Below are 26,253 nucleotides of genomic sequence, written 5' to 3'. Positions count from 1 at the left end.
GTCGAAACGACAGTCCTGGCTTCCAGCTGACGTTGATTCCGTCATAGGGGAAAGTCTGCTAATTCAATAAATGTGATAGGCCTCTGGGGTCCCAGTCAATGAAAACATTCCCAGGCGAGCTTCAGTGAGCTTTGGCAGTGTTTACCTCCACGGTGTTCGCAGGATTACAAGGAAGGTCATTTACATTGAGATCAACTCAGCTTGGGTCCAGTCCTCAAGACTCAGCCATTTCTCATCTTTGTCACTTTTGTGTATTAAGGACGCCACAAGGATGCGTTCAGTTGGGCAGAGTGTAGGAAGTGTAAAATGGCGGCGTGTCTCTTTTTCTCTCCCTCCTTCTCCCAGAGGATGGGCTCAGTGTCCGGGCGCTGGAGGAGATGTCTCTGGGACGACTTCTGCGACGGGCCTCCTCAAAAGCCTCTGACCTCCTGACCTTCAATGCCGGGTCGGGGGGTTCGCGGAGTGTGCTGGACGGCGAGATCATCTTCTCCAAAAACAATGTGTGCGTGCACCCCACGGAGCCCCTGCCGGGCCTCGCTGAGCACCACCCAGGTAGGGGGACCCTGACGACCTTGTGTACCCCCAGCCCCCCCTGCCCTGCCTCTTCCCAAACATCACGGTGACCTTCACCTTCCTCACCATGATGGCTCATCAGACCCACTGTCGAGCTGAACCAGGCTGGCTCATTATAGCCCTTTCCCACTGTAGAGCTGAACCAGGCTGGCTCATTATAGCCCTTTCCCACTGTCGAGCTGCAACCAGGCTGGCTCATTATAGCCCTTTCCCACTGTAGAGCTGAACCAGGCTGGCTCAATATAGCCCTTTCCCACTGTAGAGTTGGAACCAGGCTGGCTCAATATAGCCGTTTCCCACTGTAGAGCTGAACCAAACTGGCTCACCAGACCCTGTTCCTACCTGTGTGTGTTTCCGGATCGTTTCTCAGGGTACCTGTGTGTGTTTCCGGGTCTTTCCGCAGGGTACCTATGTGTTCACCTGGAGAAGGACGAGGCTCTGGGCAGCACCCTGATCCTCACCTGGGTGCCCAACTCCCGAATCCAGCGGCAGGATGAGGAGGCCTTGCGCTACATCACCCCCGAAAGCTCGCCCGTGCGCCGAAACCCACGCCGCCGCACCCGGCGCCCCCACTCCAGGCCCCCGCCCGCCGAGGAGGAGGAGGAGGAGGACGGGGGGACGGGGGACGGGGGGACGGGGGACGGGGAGGGTGGGGCAGAGTCCCAAAACCAGCAGCAGCAGCAGCAGCAGCAGCAGGAGGAGGGGGACGAAGGGTCATGTGACCTGTCGGCGGACGAGGTGAGCCGTGACAGCACGCTGGGCTCCGACTCGGACACCTTCTCCTCGCCCTTCTGCCTGTCGCCTGTCAGCGAGGCGCTCGCCGAGAGCAGTGGCTCCGTCTTCCTGGACAACGAGAACAGGTGAGACCGGACGCGGGGCGGGGGCAGGGAACGGGGGGAAGGTGGACATGAAGGAGAAGGCTCCTCCAAAGGCCAGGGGTCCCCAAACCTTTTTTTTTTTTCCCTGATGAGACTTCAAATGGTAAATGGTAAATGGCAGGCATTTATGTAGCGCCTTTATCCAAAGCGCTGTACAAGTGATGCTTCTCCATTCACCCATTCATAAACACACTCACACACCGACGGCGATTGGCTGCCATGCAAGGCCCCGACCAGCTCGTCAGGAGCATTTGGGGGTTAGGTGTCTTGCTCAGGGACACTTCGACACAGCCCGGGCGGGGGATCGAACTGGCAACCCTCCGACTGCCAGAGGACTGCTCTTAATGCCTGAACCAATGTTAAAAAAATGTACGTGACCCCCACAACTCACCCACACCAACAACACTCTTTAGCCATTACTATATTGCCGACATGCCACAACCTCTCATGCCTTATTGCTTTATTATAGTCAGGTTGTTGACTGTACTGTAGTAGCCTACATTCACATAATTTAAAGAGACAAAACTGTTCAGGCGACCCCATCCTCAGTTTGGGAATCCCTGCTCTGGACTGTAATATATATAACGTCTCTGCAGTTCTACAGGAATCTGAAGTCTGTGTTGGGTACACTTCCTTTGTTGAAGACAGTCCTTTGTAGTTTATATAAACTTCTCTGTCATAAAGCTCTCTATAGTTTATTTATGTAAAGGTTAGCACAATGTCCAGTGATTTATGTGTCTGTAGTATAAAGGCTTATGAAGACAGCCCTCCTTAGTTCACATGAGTGTTGTGTGAAGGCAGCTCTCTGTCTGTTCTGTAAATCCATGTGATTAATTGTCTGTAGATGTCTGTAGATTATGTAATAACATTTGAGGACCCATTCTTATTTGTCTCCGTTCAAACAGTACTTGTTTTATATTAAGGATTCTGCAGTTTATTGCCTTTGGCCTGATTGGCCGCTGTCCAGAAGCAGACCGTTTCCCTCAGACAGGCTGATTAAAAATTCTCGCTTCAGGGCTCTGTGTAAAGAGGCGCTCACCACAGGCACAGACTGAGCCCAGAAGCCAAGTCGCTGCAGGTTCGAGCCTAGGCTTTGTGAGTAGCCTGCTATGTGTCCTCAGTGGAAATGCACAGATGGTTTATTTCCTCAAGGCATCGGGTGGAGGACCGCATTGGTTGGCTGCATTGGTTCCTGCTGCTAGCTACCAGCTGTCATCAGTGTGTGATACTCCTCTCTCTTAACCCTCTGGTTGGAGCTAGCTCCCGTGTAGTACCCTGTGCGGTCTGTAGGGGGGGGTGAAGCATGCGCTTCAGTTGCAGTGCATCTCACATCATGGTTGCAGGTGGTGTAGCGGTGGCAATCCAAAAATTGTTGAGAAAAAATTTGGTGAATTCATTAAGAACAAACTTCTCCGTCTAAACGGCCCCAGGGTATAATTATTTGTGGGTTTGTGTTCTGTAGTGCACGGTGAAGCAAAGAGGATCAGAGTATAAAATTGACCTGGGACCCTGCTTTCACTGGGACACAGCTCATCTCTGTGGAGGCTCCTGGGCAGCTTGCCAGAGCCTGGAAAAGGGCAGGTTTCCTCTCTGAGCTGTGGCTCAAGCGCTGAGCCCTTTTGGAGGGCTGTGCTTCTCTCGGAGTGTGAGAGTTTTGGCTCTTTTCTCAATTCTGCCCTTTCCCAGCCAAGCAGTGGGGACCTCATGTTGGGCCCACTAATAAGGTAATCTTGTAAATCTACCCCTGGTAGCAAGGAAGCGTAGAGCTTTCCCCAATTCTGTGCAGTGGTGGTTTGGGCCTGTAGAGGGAGCCAGAGGTCCAGCCCCCATAATCCTTAGATGACTATTATAGCCACCCAGGCTAGAGTTACCATTATGAGGTTCTCCCTGGGGAGGGGGATTTTTAGTAGGTATGTTACACCCCACCTATACCGTGCTGGCTGCTCGGGCCTCTTCAATCTGCGCACCAGCTGCACCTATACTACACTCCACTTCACAGGACATCACTAGTACAGAAATATTTCACCCAGCCTGATTCTGTGACCCTCTGAAAAGAAGCGTAGCTAATAGTCCTAAATATGATGAAGATTATCCAATAAAACGGTAAAAGCCACGTTGGCACGGTGCCGTTGGAACGGCCTGTAGGCAGAGGCAGACTGCACTGTGAGCTTTCTGCTTTGGTGGTGGAAATATATTGAGCATATTTTTATGGAATGTGCTCAGCTGCAGAAAGAGTTTCGCTGTAAACGTGCTTTGAAAGGAAAACTGTGGGGCACCCAGTTCCCCTAATGTTCCCCCAAGCTTGCTTTTGTCAGAATGTACAGAGAAAATGTATTTTATGTTACATATTGGGAAGTGAGGTTCTTAGGCATAGTGAAAATCAGAATAAAATACCAATTTATTTGGCAAAACAAAGCCCTACAAATAACAACAGGCTCGGCTAAGGATTACTTAGTAGTGATAAGCTAAAGCTGGATTTTGTTTCTTGCATAATTGAGAGATGTTTTAGTGTTCTGGAGAGGTTTCGGGAAGTGAAACTGATAAGCATTTTTCAAAAACAAAAGCACTTTGTGTGCTTCTAATTTGGCCTGTTTAATGCGCTCAGTCTCCAAGAACTCATTTTGGTTGTTTGTTTCCAAATGTTGTCGGTGGCCCAGTGTTTACTGTGGAACATGAAGTAGACCTGTGCTCCTGTCAGCTTGAAGCAATTACGACAGTTTATGTCCAACGAGATGTAACGCACAGTAATCCCCTCCCCTTTGCACGTGGTCGATGCAAATACATTGAGCTGCTGCTTTGAATATGACTTTGGCCGGAAAGTGGTTCCAATCGAGAAGACTTCAGTTTAAGAAAACTAAATTCTGGTCTGATTTTATTTTTATTTTTTTTTAAACAAATTTTGTCTTTCTGTGGCAATAAGTGGGGCAAGCCTTTGAAAATGGCACAGAAATTTCCAAATAGAAAATACACGTGTGCTTTATCTTGTGTTGGTATCAGGGCGTGGGAGATAACCGTTTGGGGATTATTGATGTGGGACTGAGAGGCCAAAAAGGGTAGAAACTTATTGTTCTGACTGTTACAATAGGTAGGGGAACATTTATTTTCCATGATATATAGTATAAATTAAGGGTGAGCATTTCCGGTCCTGGAGGGCCAGTGGGTATGCAGGTTTTTGTTTCCACCAGTTACCTTGGCTCAATGAGTCAATTGGCTGTATACACCAACGCTGGTTCACAGATGAAGTAGATCACTGTTAAACATCTCCTATAGGGACACAAGAGCAGCCTTCAGATGTCATTCATGAAGAAATGTAGCTGAAACGTCAGATGGCATGAATGTTAGCGCTAATTAAGTGATTAAGGCCAGAAGTTGGCATGAAAACCCAGAAACGGATGCAGCCCTGGTTGCCCACCTGTGCTATAAATTGTATTGTCTCTTATTGTGCAATGTGAACCGGTGGCCACTAGGGGGAGGCAGAGAGTCCAGTGACAGTGAGGAAGCCAAAAGGGCTGAATAATGGAAAGGGAGTGAGTGTGGTGGGGGTGGTTTGGAAGGGTCTGTCCAGGCAGGAATTCAGCTGTGCCTCAGCATAATTTGCTGGCTGTAGGGGGGGGGGGGGGTTGAACTGTAGTCAACTGTAGTCAGAGTTGAACTGTAGTCAGTTCAACTCTGCAGGTTCTCTGCAAGTGTATTTGCTGTTACACTTTGAAACAGGGGTGGGCAAGGAGGATGTATCTTTTCCTGAACTTCAACTTCATGCTTATACTCTTACACTCTTAATTTGTTCACCAGCTCAGTCGGTCACATGACCTGACATTTCATTGAAATTTCATGATAAGCCCGGTGACCGTTTCTTGTGTCGCTGTGTGATAATGTTTTACCGCGATTTAATCTATGAGTGACCCAGCATTGCTGTTTACTTCCCTAAATGAGACAGGGTAACTGGTTGAAAGCCTGCACACACATACACATACACACCAGTATGGGATTGCTCAATAACAGCCGAGGAAAGTGTGTTCGTGTGTGTGTGTACAGTGTGTGAGTGAGCAAGTGTGTGTGTGCCTATGTGTGACAGTGTATGTGTGAGAGTGTGTGTGCGTGTGTGTGTGTGAGCTCTCTCAGATCGGCTGAGGACATTTCAGAGATGAAACAAGCCTACAAAGACTACTCCCCATTCCAACCTGCAAGAAAAGAGAATGCCTTGGATAACAAAGTCACATTAAACACCACACAAGGACAGGGATAAACCTTGTGAGGTGACCTAAAAACAAACATATCAGTCACCAAAAAAACCAATATGAAGGGCTCCTGAAGAAGACAGGAGAGATGAAACCAAACTCCGCCGATCTGAGAGCGCTCACGAGATGTTGCCATGCCAGCTGCGACACGAATGGGTAATAAAGCGTCCACGCACGGCCCTCTGGGAAAACGTGACGAGGCGTTACTTCGGGAGGTGTGCAAATGTAAGTGGCTTCAGCCGGATCAGGCCGGTGCGAGCGGGTTTACTGAAGCAGAGGTGTCTCTAGGTTACGGCTGCGCGTCAAAGGTCAGCCGCTGGGTACACGTTCTGCGAACGTAGCCGTGCGCTAGCCTCGGCTAGAGGGACACGGAGGAGATGGACAGGACTCCCAGGGGAAGCTCCCAGCCCTGTCCATCTGAATGTGCTAATACTGCATGGGATCAGTAGACTGTCACAAAGACACTTTACAGAGGGGAAGAAATGTGGGAAATATCGGCCCCTAAACCCCCAAATAGCATATGAGGTAAACCCTCAAACAGTGGCGAGAGAAAAGGAACAAAGAGGAACCCGGCTATAGGGGGATGCCCATCCTCCGCTGGCCTATATGTTAAGAGGTATCAGTATTCCGCCTGCAAAATTACCACAACATTTTTGAGATACATTTGTCCTTGCAATTAATGCCGTGCCATTATTAAATTACGTATGATATGTAATAATCCACCTTTATTATTTTCATTAGGGATTTTATGGATATTATTTGATTATGTCAGTGTCTGTGTGGGTTTCTGCTAGGTACTCCAGTTTCCTCCCACAGTCCAAAGACATGCGGGCTATTAGGAGACTCTAACTGTAGGTATGAGTGAGTGAGTGCTGTGTGGACCTGTGATGGATTAGTAATCTGTCCAATGTGTATTCCTGTCTTTCGCCCAGTGCATGCTGGGATAGGCCCTGCCCCCCCCCTGCAACCCTGACCAGAAGTAAGCGGTTTAGAAAATGGATGGATATTATTCAATATGTTCCTGACCTCTGTCTTGACTTCCATTTCCATTAGATCCATCTCATTAAAATATTTCATACAAATGATACAGTACCATGCATGTATAAAGACTTAAATAAAATAAAAATAACAATAAAAAAAAGAATTACACCAAAATCAGCAACCGTTTTAAAACCCAAGAAGCCAGGGGAGGCGAGTTAACCGTGTAATCAGCTGCTTCAATTGACCGATTGCTAACCAAATACTGAGTAACTATGGAAACCAGCAGCACCTATGGGTGTCCAGGATCAGCACCGGCTGCCCCTTTAATACCAAGTATATTTAGTTCTGTCGTGGGAGCGGGTCGTCCCTGAGCTGCTCGTACCCTTGCCCCTGGGCCTCTGTGTGACGTCTGTAGTCAGGCCCCCCCGGGGGACTCACCCAGCCAGGGACCGCAGGCCCTCGGCCTCCTAACTAGCCTCATCACGCTGACACGCATGCAGTACGGCACGTCCTGAACACGCCACCTTAGCGTGTCAACCTGAACGCGGTGTACCTATACCGTCCTGAACCGAACACGCACCTTTACTGGTCTCCGACTCAACACTGACCTTCACCGTCTGCCTGAACCTGCACCGCTCCCTTTTCAAACTGAACGTGCACTGTTACCTTTTTAAACTGAACACGCTGTTACTGTCATGGTCACTGTTCAGGAGCGTGCCTTTATAGATCTACTGGCTGTCCTGTTCATGAGCTTTGAGGACACAAGGTTCCTGAACGGAGAGCAGTTAAACCTCTTATTATTCTCCCTTCAAAGCAGAATGGTCAAACCCGTTTTTCACATTAAAGGTACAATAGGTAATTTTGGATTTCTAATTCAAGAGAGGAATTGCAGCAACAAATATGCTCAAACCACAAGCCTGTTTATCTCACCCCTTCTCTGTGAACGCGCTGAAGTTGAAACGCCATTGGGATTAACAATGGACTTCTTACCTATTGTACCTTTAATAAAGATTCTATGTAGGGGGCTAGTACAGATGAACAGAAGTGAGTGAATGTTTGTGATTGGCTGCTGCAGCTGACTTAGTGCCATTGAGCAACCCGAGCTGACTGCTACAAAACCTGCCGTCGCACACTGATATCAAGACATCCTGAGAAAGTATTCTAATATTCCCTTCAGTAATGGGATGATGGATTGGATTACGAATTCCTGGTCCCCGGATCGAATCCAGACAGTAGCCGCACAGGGCGATGTGCAGTTGGCGATTGTCTCGCCCAGGGTACGGAAACAGAAGGGATCAGTCGCTCAGGGGGCCTGCTCTTCATCACTCTACAGCCACCCCTGCTGCTCGATCGGGGGGGGTCTGTGGACTGCAGCGAAAGCCGCAAAATGAAAGGTCTTCCTCTGAATACACCCTGTGAGAGCTTACTGAAGTCTTGCACTCCGGCAAGAAGCGGCCGGTGACACCACATGGTGAGGTTGAGAACGTTGGCTGTCGACAGTCTCCCGAAAAAGCAGCGCGGGGTTCCAGCATTAACGCGGATGCAGATGATTGGTCATTATAAATTAAGGTGGGAACTGGACATGCTCAGCCACTGGGCGCCAAATTTATATGTACTCTCAGTGAGCACTTCATCAGGTATTTATTAGACTTATTTTTTAGACTTATTGGTCTTCTGCTGCTGTAGCCTATGCACTTAGAGGTTTGACGCCTTGTCTGTTCAGAGATGCTCTTTTGCATACCACTGCTGTAATGTGTGATTATTTGCGTCACTATTACCTTCCTGTCAGCTTTAACCAGTCTGGCCCTTCTCCTCTGACCTCTCTCATTAACAAGGTGTTTTTGCCTGCAGAACTGCTGCTCACTGGATGTTTTTCTCACCATTCTCTGCAAACAAAAAAAGATCACATTTCTTCATTTGGTCTGAAAAATTGTTGACCATGTCTGCATATTTTTATACATTTAGTTGCAGTGAGTGTATACTTAAAAGAAAATCCAGTGGAAAGTGTGGCTCACGGTGTCGAGAGAGGGGGGGGGCTGGAGTGTAACCCTTCTACTGGTTCCTCATCTAGGGACATGTGTGACGAGTCCATGACTCATTCAGCCAGCTCCGCCTCCAGCCTGGACAGCCACGCCCCTTCGGAGAACAGCCACTCGCAGGGGGTGCGGTGGGAGGAGCAGCAGAAAGTCATGGCGCTGGAGCAGCTGTGCGGAGTGTTCCGGGTCGACCTGGGTCACATGAGATCCCTCCGCCTCTTCTTCAGGTGAGAGAGACGAGGGGGTGCGTCCCAATACTCGAAAAATGCATCCTCCTTTACTCTACTACCACCCCATTATATTACATTACTGGCATTTGGCAGACGCTCTTATCCAGAGCGACCTACAGTTGAGTAGACTAAGCAGGAGACAATCCTCCCCTGGAGAAATGCAGGGTTAAGGGCCTTGCTCAAGGGCCCAACGTCTGTGCGGATCTTATTGTGGCTACACCGGGGATCGAACCAGCGACCTTGCGGGTCCCAGTCATGTACCTTAACCACTACGCTACAGGCCGCCACTGTAGGTTAGCCTCCCAAACGCAGCGAGGTTAGCCTCCACCTCATCTCCTCCCCCCATAACCACGCTCTGCTTGGGAGGCTAACCTCCCTGCCTTTGGGAGGCTAACCTCCCTGCACTTAGGAGGCTAACCTCCCTGCCTTTGGGAGGCCAACCTCCCTGCACTTGGGAGGCCAACCTCCCTGCACTTGGGAGGCTAACCTCCCTGTACTTGGGAGGCTAACCTCACTGCCTTTGGGAGGCCAACCTCGCTGCCTTTGGGAGGCTAACCTCCCTACACTTGGGAGGCTAACCTCACTGCCTTTGGGAGGCCAACCTCGCTGCCTTTGGGAGGCTAACCTCGCTCTCTCTGACAGTGACGAGGCTTGTACCAGTGGCCAGCTGGTCATCGCCAGCAGGGAGAGCCAGTACAAGATCCTGCACTTCCACCACGCCGGACTGGACAAGCTGGCTGAGGTCTTCCAGCAGTGGAAGTACTGCCGTGAGACCCAGCTGAAAGACCAGGTGAGGACCCCCAACACTGATCTCACTGTACCTCCATATTACCCCTGACTGATCCCCCGTGCCACAACACTGGTCCTACTCTGATCTCACTGTACCTCCATATTACTCCTTACTGATCCCTCGTGCCACAACACTGGTCCTACACTGATCTCACTGTACCTCCATATTACTCCTTACTGATCCCCCCACCGCAACACTGGTCCTACACTGATCTCACTGTACCTCCATATTACCCCTGACTGATCCCCCGTGCCACAACACTGGTCCTAAACTGATCTCACTTTACCTCCATATTACCCCTGACTGATCCCCCTACCACAACACTGGTCCTACACTGATCTCACTGTACCTCCATATTACTCCTTACTGATCCCCCCACCGCAACACTGGTCCTACACCGATCTCACTGTACCTCCATATTACCCCTTACTGATCCCCCTACCACAACACTGGTCCTACACTGATCTCACTGTTCCTCCATATTACCCCTTACTGATCCCCCTACCACAACACTGGTCCTACACCGATCTCACTGTACCTCCATATTACTCCTTACTGATCCCCCCACCACAACACTGGTCCTACACTGATCTCACTGTACCTCCATATTACTCCTTACTGATCCCCCCACCACAACACTGGTCCTACACTGATCTCACTGTACCTCCATATTACTCCTTACTGATCCCCCCACCGCAACACTGGTCCTACACCGATCTCACTGTACCTCCATATTACCCCTTACTGATCCCCCTACCACAACACTGGTCCTACACTGATCTCACTGTTCCTCCATATTACCCCTTACTGATCCCCCTACCACAACACTGGTCCTACACCGATCTCACTGTACCTCCATATTACTCCTTACTGATCCCCCCACCACAACACTGGTCCTACACTGATCTCACTGTACCTCCATATTACTCCTTACTGATCCCCCTACCACAACACTGGTCCTACACTGATCTCACTGTACCTCCATATTACCCCTGACTGATCCCCCGTGCCACAACACTGGTCCTACACTGATCTCACTGTACCTCCATATTACCCCTGACTGATCCCCCGTGCCACAACACTGGTCCTACACTGATCTCACTGTACCTCCATATTACCCCTGACTGATCCCCCGTGCCACAACACTGGTCCTACTCTGATCTCACTGTACCTCCATATTACTCCTTACTGATCCCCCCACCACAACACTGGTCCTACACTGATCTCACTGTACCTCCATATTACCCCTGACTGATCCCCCGTGCCACAACACTGGTCCTACACTGATCTCACTGTACCTCCATATTACCCCTGACTGATCCCCCGTGCCACAACACTGGTCCTAAACTGATCTCACTGTACCTCCATATTACCCCTGACTGATCCCCCTACCACAACACTGGTCCTACACTGATCTCACTGTTCCTCCATATTACCCCTTACTGATCCCCCTACCACAACACTGGTCCTACACTGATCTCACTGTACCTCCATATTACCCCTGACTGATCCCCCTAACACAACACTGGTCCTACACTGATCTCACTGTACCTCCATATTACCCCTGACTGATCCCCCTACCACAACACTGGTCCTACACTGATCTCACTGTACCTCCATATTACTCCTTACTGATCCCCCCACCACAACACTGGTCCTACACTGATCTCACTGTACCTCCATATTACCCCTTACTGATCCCCCTACCACAACACTGGTCCTACACTGATCTCACTGTACCTCCATATTACCCCTGACTGATCCCCCGTGCCACAACACTGGTCCTACACTGATCTCACTGTACCTCCATATTACCCCTGACTGATCCCCCTACTACAACACTGGTCCTACACTGATCTCACTGTACCTCCATATTACCCCTGACTGATCCCCCGTGCCACAACACTGGTCCTAAACTGATCTCACTTTACCTCCATATTACCCCTGACTGATCCCCCTACCACAACACTGGTCCTACACTGATCTCACTGTACCTCCATATTACTCCTTACTGATCCCCCCACCGCAACACTGGTCCTACACCGATCTCACTGTACCTCCATATTACCCCTTACTGATCCCCCTACCACAACACTGGTCCTACACTGATCTCACTGTTCCTCCATATTACCCCTTACTGATCCCCCTACCACAACACTGGTCCTACACCGATCTCACTGTACCTCCATATTACTCCTTACTGATCCCCCCACCACAACACTGGTCCTACACTGATCTCACTGTACCTCCATATTACTCCTTACTGATCCCCCCACCACAACACTGGTCCTACACTGATCTCACTGTACCTCCATATTACTCCTTACTGATCCCCCCACCGCAACACTGGTCCTACACCGATCTCACTGTACCTCCATATTACCCCTTACTGATCCCCCTACCACAACACTGGTCCTACACTGATCTCACTGTTCCTCCATATTACCCCTTACTGATCCCCCTACCACAACACTGGTCCTACACCGATCTCACTGTACCTCCATATTACTCCTTACTGATCCCCCCACCACAACACTGGTCCTACACTGATCTCACTGTACCTCCATATTACTCCTTACTGATCCCCCTACCACAACACTGGTCCTACACTGATCTCACTGTACCTCCATATTACCCCTGACTGATCCCCCGTGCCACAACACTGGTCCTACACTGATCTCACTGTACCTCCATATTACCCCTGACTGATCCCCCGTGCCACAACACTGGTCCTACACTGATCTCACTGTACCTCCATATTACCCCTGACTGATCCCCCGTGCCACAACACTGGTCCTACTCTGATCTCACTGTACCTCCATATTACTCCTTACTGATCCCCCCACCACAACACTGGTCCTACACTGATCTCACTGTACCTCCATATTACCCCTGACTGATCCCCCGTGCCACAACACTGGTCCTACACTGATCTCACTGTACCTCCATATTACCCCTGACTGATCCCCCGTGCCACAACACTGGTCCTAAACTGATCTCACTGTACCTCCATATTACCCCTGACTGATCCCCCTACCACAACACTGGTCCTACACTGATCTCACTGTTCCTCCATATTACCCCTTACTGATCCCCCTACCACAACACTGGTCCTACACTGATCTCACTGTACCTCCATATTACCCCTGACTGATCCCCCTAACACAACACTGGTCCTACACTGATCTCACTGTACCTCCATATTACCCCTGACTGATCCCCCTACCACAACACTGGTCCTACACTGATCTCACTGTACCTCTATATTACCCCTTACTGATCCCCCGTTCCACAACACTGGTCCGACACTGATCTCCACTTTGCATATATTTTATTATACTTAGCCTACATTTACCACGTGACCTAGATATGATGTTCATGGCTGTAGATGACTGATGCCTTATGTGAATTTTACCTTATCCGACCGGTCATATTATGTTGTTGCTGTCCAGTGACCTACAGTATGATGTGATGTAATGTAATGCTTCTGTCCCTCTCTCTCCTGCCCTCTTCCCCTTCTCTCTCCCTCACGCACTCTTCCTTCTCATTCTTACTCACACTTTCTCTCCATCTTCTCTCATCCTCTCTTCCCCTTCTCCCGCTATCTTCTCCCCATTCCCTCGTTCCATGGCGTCTCCTCTCCCGTCCCAGGTTTCGGAGGAGAGGTCCTGCATGCAGTTCTCGATCCGGCGGCCCACGCTGCCGTCGGCGGAGACGCACCCCGAGGAGCGCCTGTACCGCCGCCTGGACGTGGCCACCTGGCTCCGACACCTCAACCAGAGCGGCCAGGTGGAGGAGGAGTACAAACTGCGCAAGGTGGGAGAAAACCCTGACTCCCTACCCCTAACTGTGATCCCCCTAACCCTAACCCTAACCCTAACCCTGGCTCCGACACCTCAACCAGAGCGGCCAGGTGGAGGAGGAGTACAAACTGCTCAAGGTGGGAGAAAACCCTGACTCCCTAACCCTAACTGTGATCCCCCTAACCCTGACCCCCTACCCCTAACACTGACTCCCTAACCCTAACTGTGATCCCCCTAACCCTGACCCCCTACCACTAACCCTGACTCCCTAACCCTAATAACTGTGATCCCCCGAACCCTGACTCCCTAACCCTGACTCCCTAACCCTAATAACTGTGATCCCCCTAACCCTGACTCCCTGACTCTAACTGTGATCCCCCTACCCCTGACTCCCTACCGCTAACCCTGAATCCCTAACCCTGACCCCCTACCGCTACCCCTGACTCCCTAACCCTAACTGTGATCCCCCTAACCCTGACTCCCTAACCATAACTGTGATCCCCTAACCCTGACCCCCAACCCCTAACCCCTAACCCTGACTCCCTAACCCTAACTGTGATCCCCCTAACCCTGACCCCCTACCGCTAACCCTGACTCCCTAACCCTAACTGTGATCCCCCTAACCCTGACCCCCTACCGCTAACCCTGACTCCCTAACCCTAACTGTGATCCCCTAAGCTGTGCGGATCTTATTGTGGCTAGACCGGGGATCGAACCACCAACCTTGCGGATCCCAGTCATTTACCTTAACCACTACGCTACAGGCCACCCCACCTGCATATAAGTATATACAGCCTAACCCTAACCTCACCTGTGTACAGGTATATATGGCCTAACCCTAACCCCACCTACATACAGGTGTATATAGCATATACTGCAGGGTGAGAACCTTTCCCCACTGACGCATATGGTGTCATATACGTATGTGCACTGTGCACTTACTCAGTTCTCTCTTAGAGATACACACTTTTGAATTCTTCACATTTGAGTTCACAGTTAATCATAGACAATAGTGGATTCATGGACTCTCTTTCTCTCTCTCTCTCTCGCACACACACACACGCACACACACACTCATGCTGAAGGCCTATCTGCTCCTCCCAGGCAATCTTCTTCGGGGGGATCGACCCGGCGATTCGCGGGGAGGTGTGGCCGTTCCTGCTGCAGTACTACAGCTGTGACTCCACATCGGAGGAGCGGGAGGCCTGGAGACTCCAAAAACGCGGGGAGTACCAGGAGGTCCAACACAGGAGGTACGGAGCCTCACGCTCCACATTTACTGAGCTTGAAATTTCCTGATGTTTACTATCCCAAAGGCAATTTTGGACCAGGTATTAGTGACTTTCCCATAATTATACATTCTAGAATATTGTAGGCGATTAAAATGACTGGCCTGAAATCTCTTGGATCAGTATCAACCATTATGTTACAGTGGTAATTTACAATTTAGTTGTTTAGCAGACACTTTTAGACAAAGAGTCTTGTATCCCAGATACATAGATATTGTTGCTACTGCTCAACGTCTCCTGTGTTCTGACTGGTCTCCAGTTTTTTTTTGCGAATAGTTTTTATACAATCTCGCTAAGCTCTTAAAGAATCCTTGGCGGAGTGCCATCGAGACCGACAGCCTTATCTGTCATTATGTTTATTCTGTTTCCCTCAGTGTTTTGTGTTTATCTGCTGCAGATGGATGAAATGAGTGAAGCTCTCTCACCTCATTGGCAATTATTTTGTCCTATTTGGAAAGAAAGTACCAGAAATACAATTTCAATATAAGACTAAAATACTTGCTGAGATTGACTTAATATTTTTGTTTTTTGCAGTGTATAAGTGAGCTTTTCAGTAGGACAGTAATTGCTGAGTGTGTCTGCGATGCTTTATTATAAAACACTATCCTGACATTCCTGTTAGTATTTTTTTTTACTATAATATTGAAAAATCTTGTTTTTTTAACCTTCTGGGTAATTAGCTTTTGGCAGATTTCCATTCATTTTGTTCCTGCAGGGTATTTTACGACGGGTTAGATCATTACTCTCCGCGTTGCCTTTATTAGCGACTTTGTACTTGCCTTTCAGTTCTCAGTTTAGCGTTTTTCATAAAGCAGCTATTTGTCCACTGCTGGGCCCTTTCCCTCAGTCTGCATTGTTTGGTTCAGGAATGCGTGTGGGCTGCCTGGTGAAAATAACCCGCATCAGCATCTCGCTGAGCGATCTGCTGTCCGGGAGCTGCTACGAGCACACAGCGCTTAATGACTCTCAACTGAGCCTGAGCGTGGAAGGACGCGTGTTAGAGGGTTTTGGCCTGGTTCTTTTTTTAAATACCTCACATATGGCGAGATGTGTAGCTCATACTCAAGCCATACCCGGGGGGTTGGGGGGGGTTGTCCGATCCCAACCAAGGCATCTTTTCCTCACTCTGCTTTCCACCTGTCTGAATAAAGCAAAGAACACAAAAAAAGGGTTGACATACTCATCATATGCCTCCCTCCTGTGTGTCAGCCTCTTACAGTTGCCCAATTCCTACTCTAATTGTCTTTATCCCGGTACTCTTTTTTACCAGTTTAGCCAGACATTGAATATCACCCTTTGTTTATGTCACCCTATGCGCACATGATGTTGGAGAGGCTAGATGAGGAGACTGTGGTGGGCTTGCGCTGGGTCCTGAGAGACTACAGCGTACCCTGTTCTGTTACAGTTCTCTTCTGGATTTCGGCCAGTACTTCAATCCATATACTGTGTTCGCTTTGGGGCACAGAGGATGGGGCCAATGATAGCCTTACCAAGAGTGTCTGTGATCTTCACAGAATGCCGATATGCCCTGTGATTTTCACATGCAGGTCTTCCTCACCTAGAACCACTCAGCAAGTGGTGGCATTGCAAATATATAAAGATTTGTTTTGTAGCGGGTGGTGGGTGGTGGGTGGGGGGTTGTTCCCTGGGGTACGAGCCCATGAGAGCGAATTGTGTCACACCATTTTCATCTGAAAGGCATCAAAGGCATCATGCAGCGCTCTCTGTTGAACGGAAAGTTCTGTGGTGAACTATGGCAGTTTGTGTCAAGCTTTCAGGCAGTTGGAGACAGAGGACAGTACTCATGAGCCAGTTTTTTCCATAATATTTTTGTGTGCATGTTTGCAGCTATGCCCTTTTCCTTTAGATGTGTGTATAGAAAAGTTTTGTATTTTAAAGTATTATATGAAAAACCCAAACAACAAGGGATCGCTCAAGGAGCTTTGAACATTTAATGTGTTGAAACATACTTTTAACTTTAAAACCAAATTTTTGCAAGCAACCACTCACAAACCATATGCACTTGTAAATCGCTTTGGATTAAAAGCGTCTGCCAAATGACAAAAATATAAATGTAACATGTACTCTCAAGCTTTATAACAAACATTTAGTGATTATTAATAATGGCTGTAGAATTTAATACTGCAATACTCGTGTTTGTTCTGCAGCAGCACATGCGTTATCGCAGTACCACTGAGCATCAGATATACTGATCTAACCGGATGTTTCTCAGAATATTGCCCCTCCACAAAATGGCTGTGCGGTCCCAAGTAAAAATTTATTCTTTTTCTGGTTTATTATTTTCTCGCTGGCTCCTTGAAAAGGTGAAGGTAAATGAAAATGGGTGAGGTATGCAACCGGTGGTCCCCCAGACAGAGAGAGAAGAATAGGGGGGAGGAGTAGAGAGGGACAGAACGTGAAGGAGGTGAGGGGGTTTGACTGAGCTGTGAGCCGGGTCGTTTGTGTGGTAATGGCGGTGAGCGGGGCTGGGTTCCTGGTGGCGGGAGGCGAGGGGCAGGCCCTGTTTGCCAGGCTGGGTCCCCGGGGCCGGGGCGGCAGGCAAAAGCACAGGCGCCTGGAGACGGACGTCACGGTCACAGTAACTGCGCGGTTGCGTGGGGTTGCATCAGGCTGCGATGTTGTTCTCGGCGGCGCTCAGCAAAACAAACGGGGCTCCTCGGGCCCTCCCCGCAGTCCTGGCGCGACCGGAGACCAGCTGTGCGCCTCCCCCGCCGGGGAGGGGTCTGAACTCCCCCAGGCCACCTCAGGCCCCCCCTGGCTTCACACCACACACCTCAGCCCGACCGGCCATCTTACACTCAAGTTTATTTAAATACATTTTTCATGTCCCCTCCCCCCCCCGCTAAACCACGATCATAACATATTTTTTTATTTAATGTGCAAATATGTTCTGGGGGGGGGGGATTGAAAGTATTTACTTCTGCATTCGTTAAAGTAAAAGCAAAGTATTTCTGAGATTCAGATGGAGAGTGCAGGATTTGTACAGTTCAAGGATGTACAGTTCAGTTCAAGGATGCCCCTTACTTTGTAAATAGTAGGTAATTATCCTTATAAAATTCCCTAAACTCATTCATTCAGTACCGTATTAATGTACAGTATTCTAACTGTACCATACTTTAAATGTGCAGTACTCGATTAATGTACAGTACTCTAACCATTCCATACTTTAAACCTACAGTACTGTATTTATGTACAGTATTCTAACCATACCATACTTTAAACCTACAGTACCATAGTAATGTACAGTACTCTAAACGTACCATACTTTAAACCTACAGTACCGTATTAATGTACAGTACTCTAACTGTACCATACTCTAAATGTGCAGTACTCGATTAATGTACAGTACTATAACTGTACCATACTTTAAACATACATTACCAAATGAATGTACAGTACTCTAACATACCATACTTTGGCGACATGGCTCAGGCAGTCATCTGGCAGTCAGAGGGTTGCCGGTTCGATCCCCCACCCGGGCTGTGTCAAAGTGTCCCTGAGCAAGACACCTAACCCCCCCAATTGCTCCTGACGAGCTGGTCGGCGCCTTGCATGGCAGCCAATCGCCTTCGGTGTGTCAGTGTGTGTATGAATGGGTGAATGAGAAGCATCAGTTGTACAGCGCTTTGGATAAAGGCGCTATATAAATGCCAACCATTTACCATTTGCTTTAAACCTACAGTACTGTATTAATGTACAGTACTCTAACCATATCATACTACAAACATACTGTGTTCTATAAATGTACAATACTCCAACCATACAGCATTTCCCACAGTTTCTGTTTGTCAGTTCAGAAAAGATGCTCATAAAGCCAAAGCAGTAGTACTGATCTGGAATCAGTTTAGCCTTTTAGCCCATAATGGATACACCAAGCAGCCAAAACCAGGCTTCATTTCCTGGTCTTATCCAGAGATGCTGCTCACTAGCGCCACTGTGGTTGGCTATAGTATCGGTGTTTCAGCCACCCTTTCAATGTATGTCAATGGTCAATATTATTTTGTAATCGCAGTCAGTGTTTTTTTTTTTTTCTTCGGCTAATGTCTCCCGATAACTTATTGTGTTATTAGGGCAATACAGTAATGCTTTGTGGATGAATCGGGGATAGTTTCCGTCACTGACGAGTCACTCTCTTACATGCAGTGGAGGAGCAGCACTCAGTCGCCCTACTTGCTCTCAATTGTACAACATGGCGGTCAGTGCCTGTAAACTTGACTTCTGCAGTTTCAAAACACTTATCACAAGGCCATGAATAGTCTAGCGGGTGACGTAACATGCACTGGGTCCATATTTCTTCCGCAGTCTATGGGAGACACTGGATTTGGACAGGGGAGAACTGATCTGAGATCAGCGGACCTGGGATCTCCCTGTTCTTCAGAGCCCATATGGGAAGTCATGGTTCGGATGAAGACCGATCTGCTCGAAACGTTAATTGTTCTCATGGCAAAATAAATACTATCATTTGGGGGGTTTTTTTGGAGCATGAAGCGGGTGTGTGTGCATTTCCTTTCCGGTCCTAACGCGGTACGTTCCTCTGACCCAGCGCCATGCCCCAGGCTTTTTTGGTGAGCTTTGTGTTCTAAAACGCTGTGGATGTCATGTTTCGAGGCCGTCCGTTCACCGCCCATCGCCCCTCCGTGTCCTGTCCTGTCCTCAGGCTGTCCATGAGTCCAGAGGAGCACAGCGAGTTCTGGAGAAAGATCCAGTTCACCGTGGATAAGGACGTGGTGAGGACGGACCGCAGCAACCACTTCTTCAGGGGGGAGAACAACCCCAACGTGGAGATAATGAGGTCTGAGCTTCACGCACGCATGCTCACACGCACGCACACGCTCTCCCTCGCTCGGTGACGTGGGCCCATTTCCACAGTATGCTTTATGTTTTCTTATATTTTACATTTTTTTCATTTAAATGCACAGACTTTATTTTGTGCTTTAATTTATACTCAACACAGATATGGCAGGATGTCCTGCTTTTACCGCTTAAAAGAATTCAAGTTTCATTGTGTTAAAAAATGTTAAATATACTGTAGTTCAAACTCAAACTAAAAATAATGCATTATAAGAAGCTCTAATAGCATTGTGCAGACTTGTTATTCAGACTAAAGGTACACACTCTACATCAGGTACACACACACCACCAGAGAAAGACTCTACAGAGCATCGTCCAGTATCTACTATACAGATAAACACAGTGTCAGGTATACACAGACTGTCCACTAGGTGAGACATTAGCGCACTACAGTTACACACACCATGATGTTTAAATGCACTGCACGTGCAGTCATTCTGTTTATGGCCAAACTGTGGATGGCTTGCTGATGGGGCTAATTTCAGACGTTCCGTAACCCTGGTGCTAAAAAACATTCTAGCAGATTCATCCCCTCGGGCTAATGGAGCTGTTAGGCCCCCAGGCTAAGTTTTGTATCACACCTGCGTCCTGTGTGGAATGACACTGGCCATAGTGTGGGGTTACCGCTGCCCCGCTAGGGGGCGAGGCTAACACTGATGTTGAGGGGAGACCTCTCAAAACGGATTAGGAGGCTATGCTAATCCGCTAGTTAGTTAGCCCTGGGCTATTGAAAGCTAGTGTGATGGAAGCTAGCTCAGGATTACTGCTAGCCTTGGGCCAGGAGACGCATGGAAGTGGTGTAAGTGTATAAATGTTGTGACTGGCCGGTCTCTGGTTGTGCAGGCGGATCCTGCTGAACTACGCGGTGTTTAACCCCGATATGGGGTACTGCCAGGGGATGTCGGACCTGGTGGCCCCGCTGCTGACAGAGGTGCAGGACGAAAGCGACACCTTCTGGTGCTTCGTGGGGCTGATGGAGAACACCATCTTTATCAGCTCCCCCCGAGACGAGGACATGGAGAGGCAGCTGGTGAACACAAACGCACACACATACACACACCCACATACAAAAGCTGATGGTAGTGTGTGTGTGTGTGTAAAGTTGATGGTAGTGTGTGTGTGTAAAGCTGGTGGTAGTGTGCGTGTGTGTGTGTGTGTATGTAAAGCTGATGGCAGTGTGTGTGTGTGTGTGTGTGTGTGTGTGTGTAAAGCTGATGACAGTGTGTGTGTGTGTGTGTGTGTGTGTGTAAAGCTGATGGTAGTGTGTGTGTGGGTGTAAAGCTGATGGCAGTGTGTGTGTGTGTGTGTGTGTGTAAAGCTGATGGCAGTGTGTGTGTGTGTGTGTGTAAAGCTGATGGCAGTGTGTGTGTGTGTGTGTGTGTATATGTGTAAAGCTGATGACAGTGTGTGTGTGTGTGTGTGTGTGTAAGCAGATGACAGTGTGTGTGTGTGTGTGTGTGTAAAGCTGATGGAAGTGTGTGTGTCTGTGTGTGTGTGTGTGTGTGTGTGTATATGTGTAAAGCTGATGACAGTGTGTGTGTGTGTGTGTGTGTAAAGCTGATGACAGTGTGTGTGTGTGTGTGTGTGTGTAAAGCTGATGACAGTGCGTGTGTGTGTGTGTGTGTGTGTGTGTGTGTGTGTGTGTGTAAAGCTGATGACAGTGTGTGTGTGCGTGTGTGTGTGTGTGTGTGTGTATATGTGTAAAGCTGATGACAGTGTGTGTGTGTGTGTAAAGCTGATGACAGTGCGTGTGTGTGTGTGTGTGTGTGTGTAAAGCTGATGACAGTGTGTGTGTGTGTGTGTGTGTGTGTAAAGCTGATGACAGTGTGTGTGTGCGTGTGTGTAAAGCTGATGACAGTGTGTGTGTGTGTGTGTGTGTGTGTAAAGCTGATGGCAGTGTGTGTGTGTGTGTGTGTAAAGCTGATGACAGTGTGTGTGTGTGTGTGTGTGTGTGTAAAGCTGATGACAGTGTGTGTGTGTGTGTGTGTGCGTGTGTGTAAAGCTGATGACAGTGTGTGTGTGTGTGTGTGTGTGTAAAGCTGATGACAGTGTGTGTGTGTGTGTGTGTGTGTAAAGCTGATGACAGTGTGTGTGTGTGTGTGTGTGTGTGTGTGTGTAAAGCTGATGACAGTGTGTGTGTGTGTGTGTAAAGCTGATGACAGTGTGTGTGTGTGTGTGTGTGTGTGTGTGTGTGTGTAAAGCTGATGACAGTGTGTGTGTGTGTGTGTGTGTGTGTAAAGCTGATGACAGTGTGTGTGTGTGTGTGTGTGTGTAAAGCTGATGACAGTGTGTGTGTGTGTGTGTGTGTGTGTGTGTAAAGCTGATGACAGTGTGTGTGTGTGTGTGTGTGTGTGTGTAAAGCTGATGACAGTGTGTGTGTGTGTGTGTGTGTGTGTAAAGCTGATGACAGTGTGTGTGTGTGTGTGTGTGTGTGTGTAAAGCTGATGACAGTGTGTGTGTGTGTGTGTGTGTGTGTGTGTGTAAAGCTGATGACAGTGTGTGTGTGTGTGTGTGTGTAAAGCTGATGACAGTGTGTATGTGTGTGTGTGTGTGTGTAGATGTACTTGCGGGAGCTCCTGCGGCTCATGCTGCCCAGGTTCCACCAGCACCTGACCCAGCTGGGGGAGGACGGGCTGCAGCTGCTCTTCTGCCACCGCTGGGTCCTGCTCTGCTTCAAGAGGGAGTTCCCCGACACCGAGGCCCTGCGCATGTGGGAGGCCTGCTGGGCCCACTACCAGGTACACACACACACACACACACACACGCACTACACATACTCACTCACGGTATACACACACACTACACATACTCGCTCACAGTATACACACACACACACACACACACACACACACTACACATACTCGCTCACAGTATACACACACACACACACACACACACACACTACACATACTCGCTCACAGTATACACACACACACACACACACACACACTACACATACTCACTCACAGTATACACACACACACACACACACACACACACACTACACATACTCGCTCACAGTATACACACACACACTACACATACTCACTCAAGGTATACACACACACACACACTACACATACTCACTCACAGTTTACACACACACACTACACATACTCGCTCACTATACACACAATTACACACACACACTACACATACTCACTCACAGTATACACACAGACACACACACTCACACACACACTATACATACTCACACACTATACACACAACTACACAAACACACTATACATACTCACACATATACACAGCATACACACACACACACACACACACTACACATACTCACAGTATACACACATGCACAGCATACACTGTACACAAACATGCAATACACACACTATACACACAATGTACACATACTCATTACATTACATTATTACATTATTATTATTATTACATTATTACATTACATATACTCAGACACACACACACACACACACTGTGTACACATACACAGTCACACAAACTGTTGTACCTTTGGGCTTTCCCATTCCTAATTCATGATCACAGAGCCAGTAGTTCTCTCATGTGACCCAGCAGGCACACAACATTGCCTTAGCCAGCATTATCTACACATCACTCAGGTCAGGTGGTAAAGAACACTTAATGCCTGTGGTTCTAATAACCCAGCATATCTCATAGGTGATACTGTAAATAGACTAGTGACCCATGAGAAAGCCTGTGTGCTCAGTGCTTTATCAGAGCCGGGTATACACGCACCGGTTTCTGTAGCAACCACTGACCTCCTTCTGACCCTAATATCCCAGCATTCCCTCTGAGCAAGAGGCACCTGACCTTGGAAGCGGTTCCCCTACAGTGACTGATAACACAGCGAGCCAGAGCATTGAGCCACACACACTCTTAATAGCAAAACAGGGTAAAAACAAAACAAAAAAACACACACTAACAGCACAACAGGGTAACAACACACACACACTAACAGCACAACAGGGTCACAACACACACACTCACTAAAAGCACAACAGGGTCACAATGGAGGGATGATTTCAACATCCAATATACACTCAGTGACCACTTTATCAGGTATTTATTTGACTTATTAGACTTAAGTCTAATAATTAAGTCTAATAATTAAGTCTTCTGCTGCTGTACCCTATCCACTTTAAAGATTGATGCGTTGTGTGTTCAGAGATGCTCTTCTGCATACCACTGTTGTAATGTGTGGTCATTTGCGTTACTGTCACCTTACTGTCAGCTTTGACCCATAATATCGGTAATGCCGAATCTTACTTCCCTTTTTATGTTCTGAGTAACCAATGGCATGCTAAACAGGCTACATTTTTTAAGTTAGCAACGTGCCACAACCATTAATTTAAAACATGATTCTAAACAAATTGACTACCGTCCATGACATAAAGGAAGGGCACACTTACAACAATCACCAAACTTAGCTACATGCTTCAAACATTGCGTATTTGTAAGCTGTCTTGCTTGACAAAAGGGCTATTGACATTAATTATCGCTAACCATAATTAGCTAGACTAGCTTGCTTGTGGGTTAGTGTAGAATAAGTTAACCTAATCTAAAATTGGCAAATCCGACTACTGTAATACAGCTTATTCTATTTTGAGCCTTGTAAGTGTTGTTTCAATGGAGATAGTTTTGTAATGACATGGTACGTAGTAGTAAATTCACAGTATCAGTACAGCAGTGCGCATCCGTAACAATGTGGGCAACTGTTGTTGGTCGATCAAGACAAAATGGCAGCACTGTTACTGCAACTGAGGGGTCACCAAAGAGCGCTTATGCATGGCACTAAAGCTCCTGTGCATATATAAAATACGAATTATAAACACCGGCGTACAAAAGGGCACTCGTTGAGTGAGAGGGCAGAAGGGCAGGGGCTTGAGATCCCCTCTCGAGGTCTATGTGTGCATGTTCCTGCAGCAGACACACTGTCAGGATTAAATGCAAACCGCAGCCATGCGAACGCAAACTCAAAGTTTAAATACACAGGGCTGGGTAAACACACTTTTGTCAACACACATACGTGTACATAGACAGACAGATACACGCAGGTGGAAATGCAGGCTGTTACTGCTAAGTAACCACACCGTTGAGCTATGCAAACACACACATTAGGTAACCATACACGCACTACCACATGCATGCACTTACTGGCAGGTGCACTCTTTTACTGATAGATTTCATCACAAAACACAGCCACAACCTAACCCCTCATCCCCCTCCTCCCCCACTCCCCGCCCGACAGACGGACTACTTCCACCTCTTCCTGTGCGTGGCCATCATCGTGCTGTACGGGGAAGATGTTACCGAGCAACAGCTGGCCACCGACCAGATGCTCCTGCACTTCAGCAATCTGTCCATGCACATGAACGGAGAACTGGTGCTGCGCAAGGTAATGCCACAACCGGCCACAGCGGCCACTGTGTTAGTCTAGATGCAAACTAGATGATGTGCTTCTCTAGGGAAGTATGCATGATCAACTGGTCCTGCATGAGGTAATACCACAGTCAGTCATCTAGGGAGGTTGGTGAAGGTGCATGATGACCAGATCAGGCCCTTCAGCACATCCAGGCCTGTCCTCCTGGCATTGTGGAGCCTTAATGAAGCCCCTTGGTAGGAGTAGCCTCTCCTGGGAGCGCAATCCCACATGAGTTATCATCATGCCTACAGCAGGGCTCATGTTTGTTTACCAAGATGGAAAAATAAATATTTTATTGGGATACTTTTGGGATCCTGTCATTTGTCTGTGTTTTTTCTCAAATGTGTCTGCACCCTTATTTTCTTGCTTCTGCTCCCCCCCCCCCCCCTTCCCCCAGGCCCGCAGCCTGCTGTACCAGTTCCGCCTCCTACCCAGAATCCCCTGCAGCCTACACGACCTCTGCAAGCTGTGCGGCCCGGGCATGTGGGACAGCCGCTACATTCCGGCCGTGGAATGTTCCGGCGAGCACCCCGACTCCCAGAGCTGCCCCTATGGAGGCACCGTTACCCCCCTGCCGCCTCCACCCTCCCCGCTCCCGGCCCTCCCCGCCGAGGGCAAGAGGGGCTCCAAGACCAGGGACATCTTCAACTTCAGAAAGCAGTCCTGAGTGTGGGCTGACCAGGAGAAAGGGTGCAAAAAAAACTAAAGTAATAATGAGGAAAACACCCGCTGCTGCCCCCCCCCCGCCCCCCCGCCATTTTACAATCAACACTCTACCAGGGGGTGCAGGGGGTGGGAAGGGTACCTTCTCTTTGTGTTCCTTTTCTAAAACTGAAACCGCTGATGAGCAGGGGGCCGCACTCGCCCCTGTACTGGCTCCAGGGAGGAGGACGCTAGCATTAGCTAGCCCCGGGAGACACTGGGCCACACAGTATATTCATCTTATTTTTAAAAGAGGGCAGACCTCTGAGCTGTTGCCGGATGGGTAAGTCTGGGTATGACTTTGGACGCTGGACGGTGCATCTCAACAACATGTATAACAATATACCCCCCTTACATACACGTATAAACTTGTTTCTGCAACCTGATTGGCTGAAACTCGTCTCGATCTTATCAGACGGCCTTTTGTACGCGT

The 26,253-nt window shown here is 48.5% G+C and overlaps 1 protein-coding gene across 1 annotated transcript in view; it reads left to right on the top strand.

Annotated features, from left to right (window-relative positions):
* tbc1d16 (TBC1 domain family, member 16) overlaps positions 1 to 25,838 on the top strand; it is a 33,875-nt gene extending 8,037 nt beyond the window's left edge. Inside the window, exons 2-12 of the mRNA XM_061225031.1 lie at positions 346 to 552; positions 977 to 1,433; positions 8,742 to 8,933; positions 9,579 to 9,726; positions 13,378 to 13,542; positions 14,634 to 14,782; positions 19,497 to 19,631; positions 20,534 to 20,720; positions 22,249 to 22,428; positions 24,945 to 25,091; positions 25,516 to 25,838. Of these exons, the coding sequence (XP_061081015.1) occupies positions 378 to 552; positions 977 to 1,433; positions 8,742 to 8,933; positions 9,579 to 9,726; positions 13,378 to 13,542; positions 14,634 to 14,782; positions 19,497 to 19,631; positions 20,534 to 20,720; positions 22,249 to 22,428; positions 24,945 to 25,091; positions 25,516 to 25,785 (2,205 nt within the window). The 5' untranslated portion in view covers positions 346 to 377 and the 3' untranslated portion in view covers positions 25,786 to 25,838. The remainder of the gene's footprint in view (positions 1 to 345; positions 553 to 976; positions 1,434 to 8,741; positions 8,934 to 9,578; positions 9,727 to 13,377; positions 13,543 to 14,633; positions 14,783 to 19,496; positions 19,632 to 20,533; positions 20,721 to 22,248; positions 22,429 to 24,944; positions 25,092 to 25,515) is intronic.
* Positions 25,839 to 26,253: the final 415 nt, after the last annotated feature.

The sequence above is a fragment of the Conger conger genome, chromosome 16 (assembly GCF_963514075.1).
Source record: "Conger conger chromosome 16, fConCon1.1, whole genome shotgun sequence".
Taxonomy (NCBI): Eukaryota; Metazoa; Chordata; class Actinopteri; order Anguilliformes; family Congridae; genus Conger; species Conger conger.
Note: the sequence above shows the minus strand (reverse complement) of the source record. Positions and strands in the feature narration are given on the sequence as shown.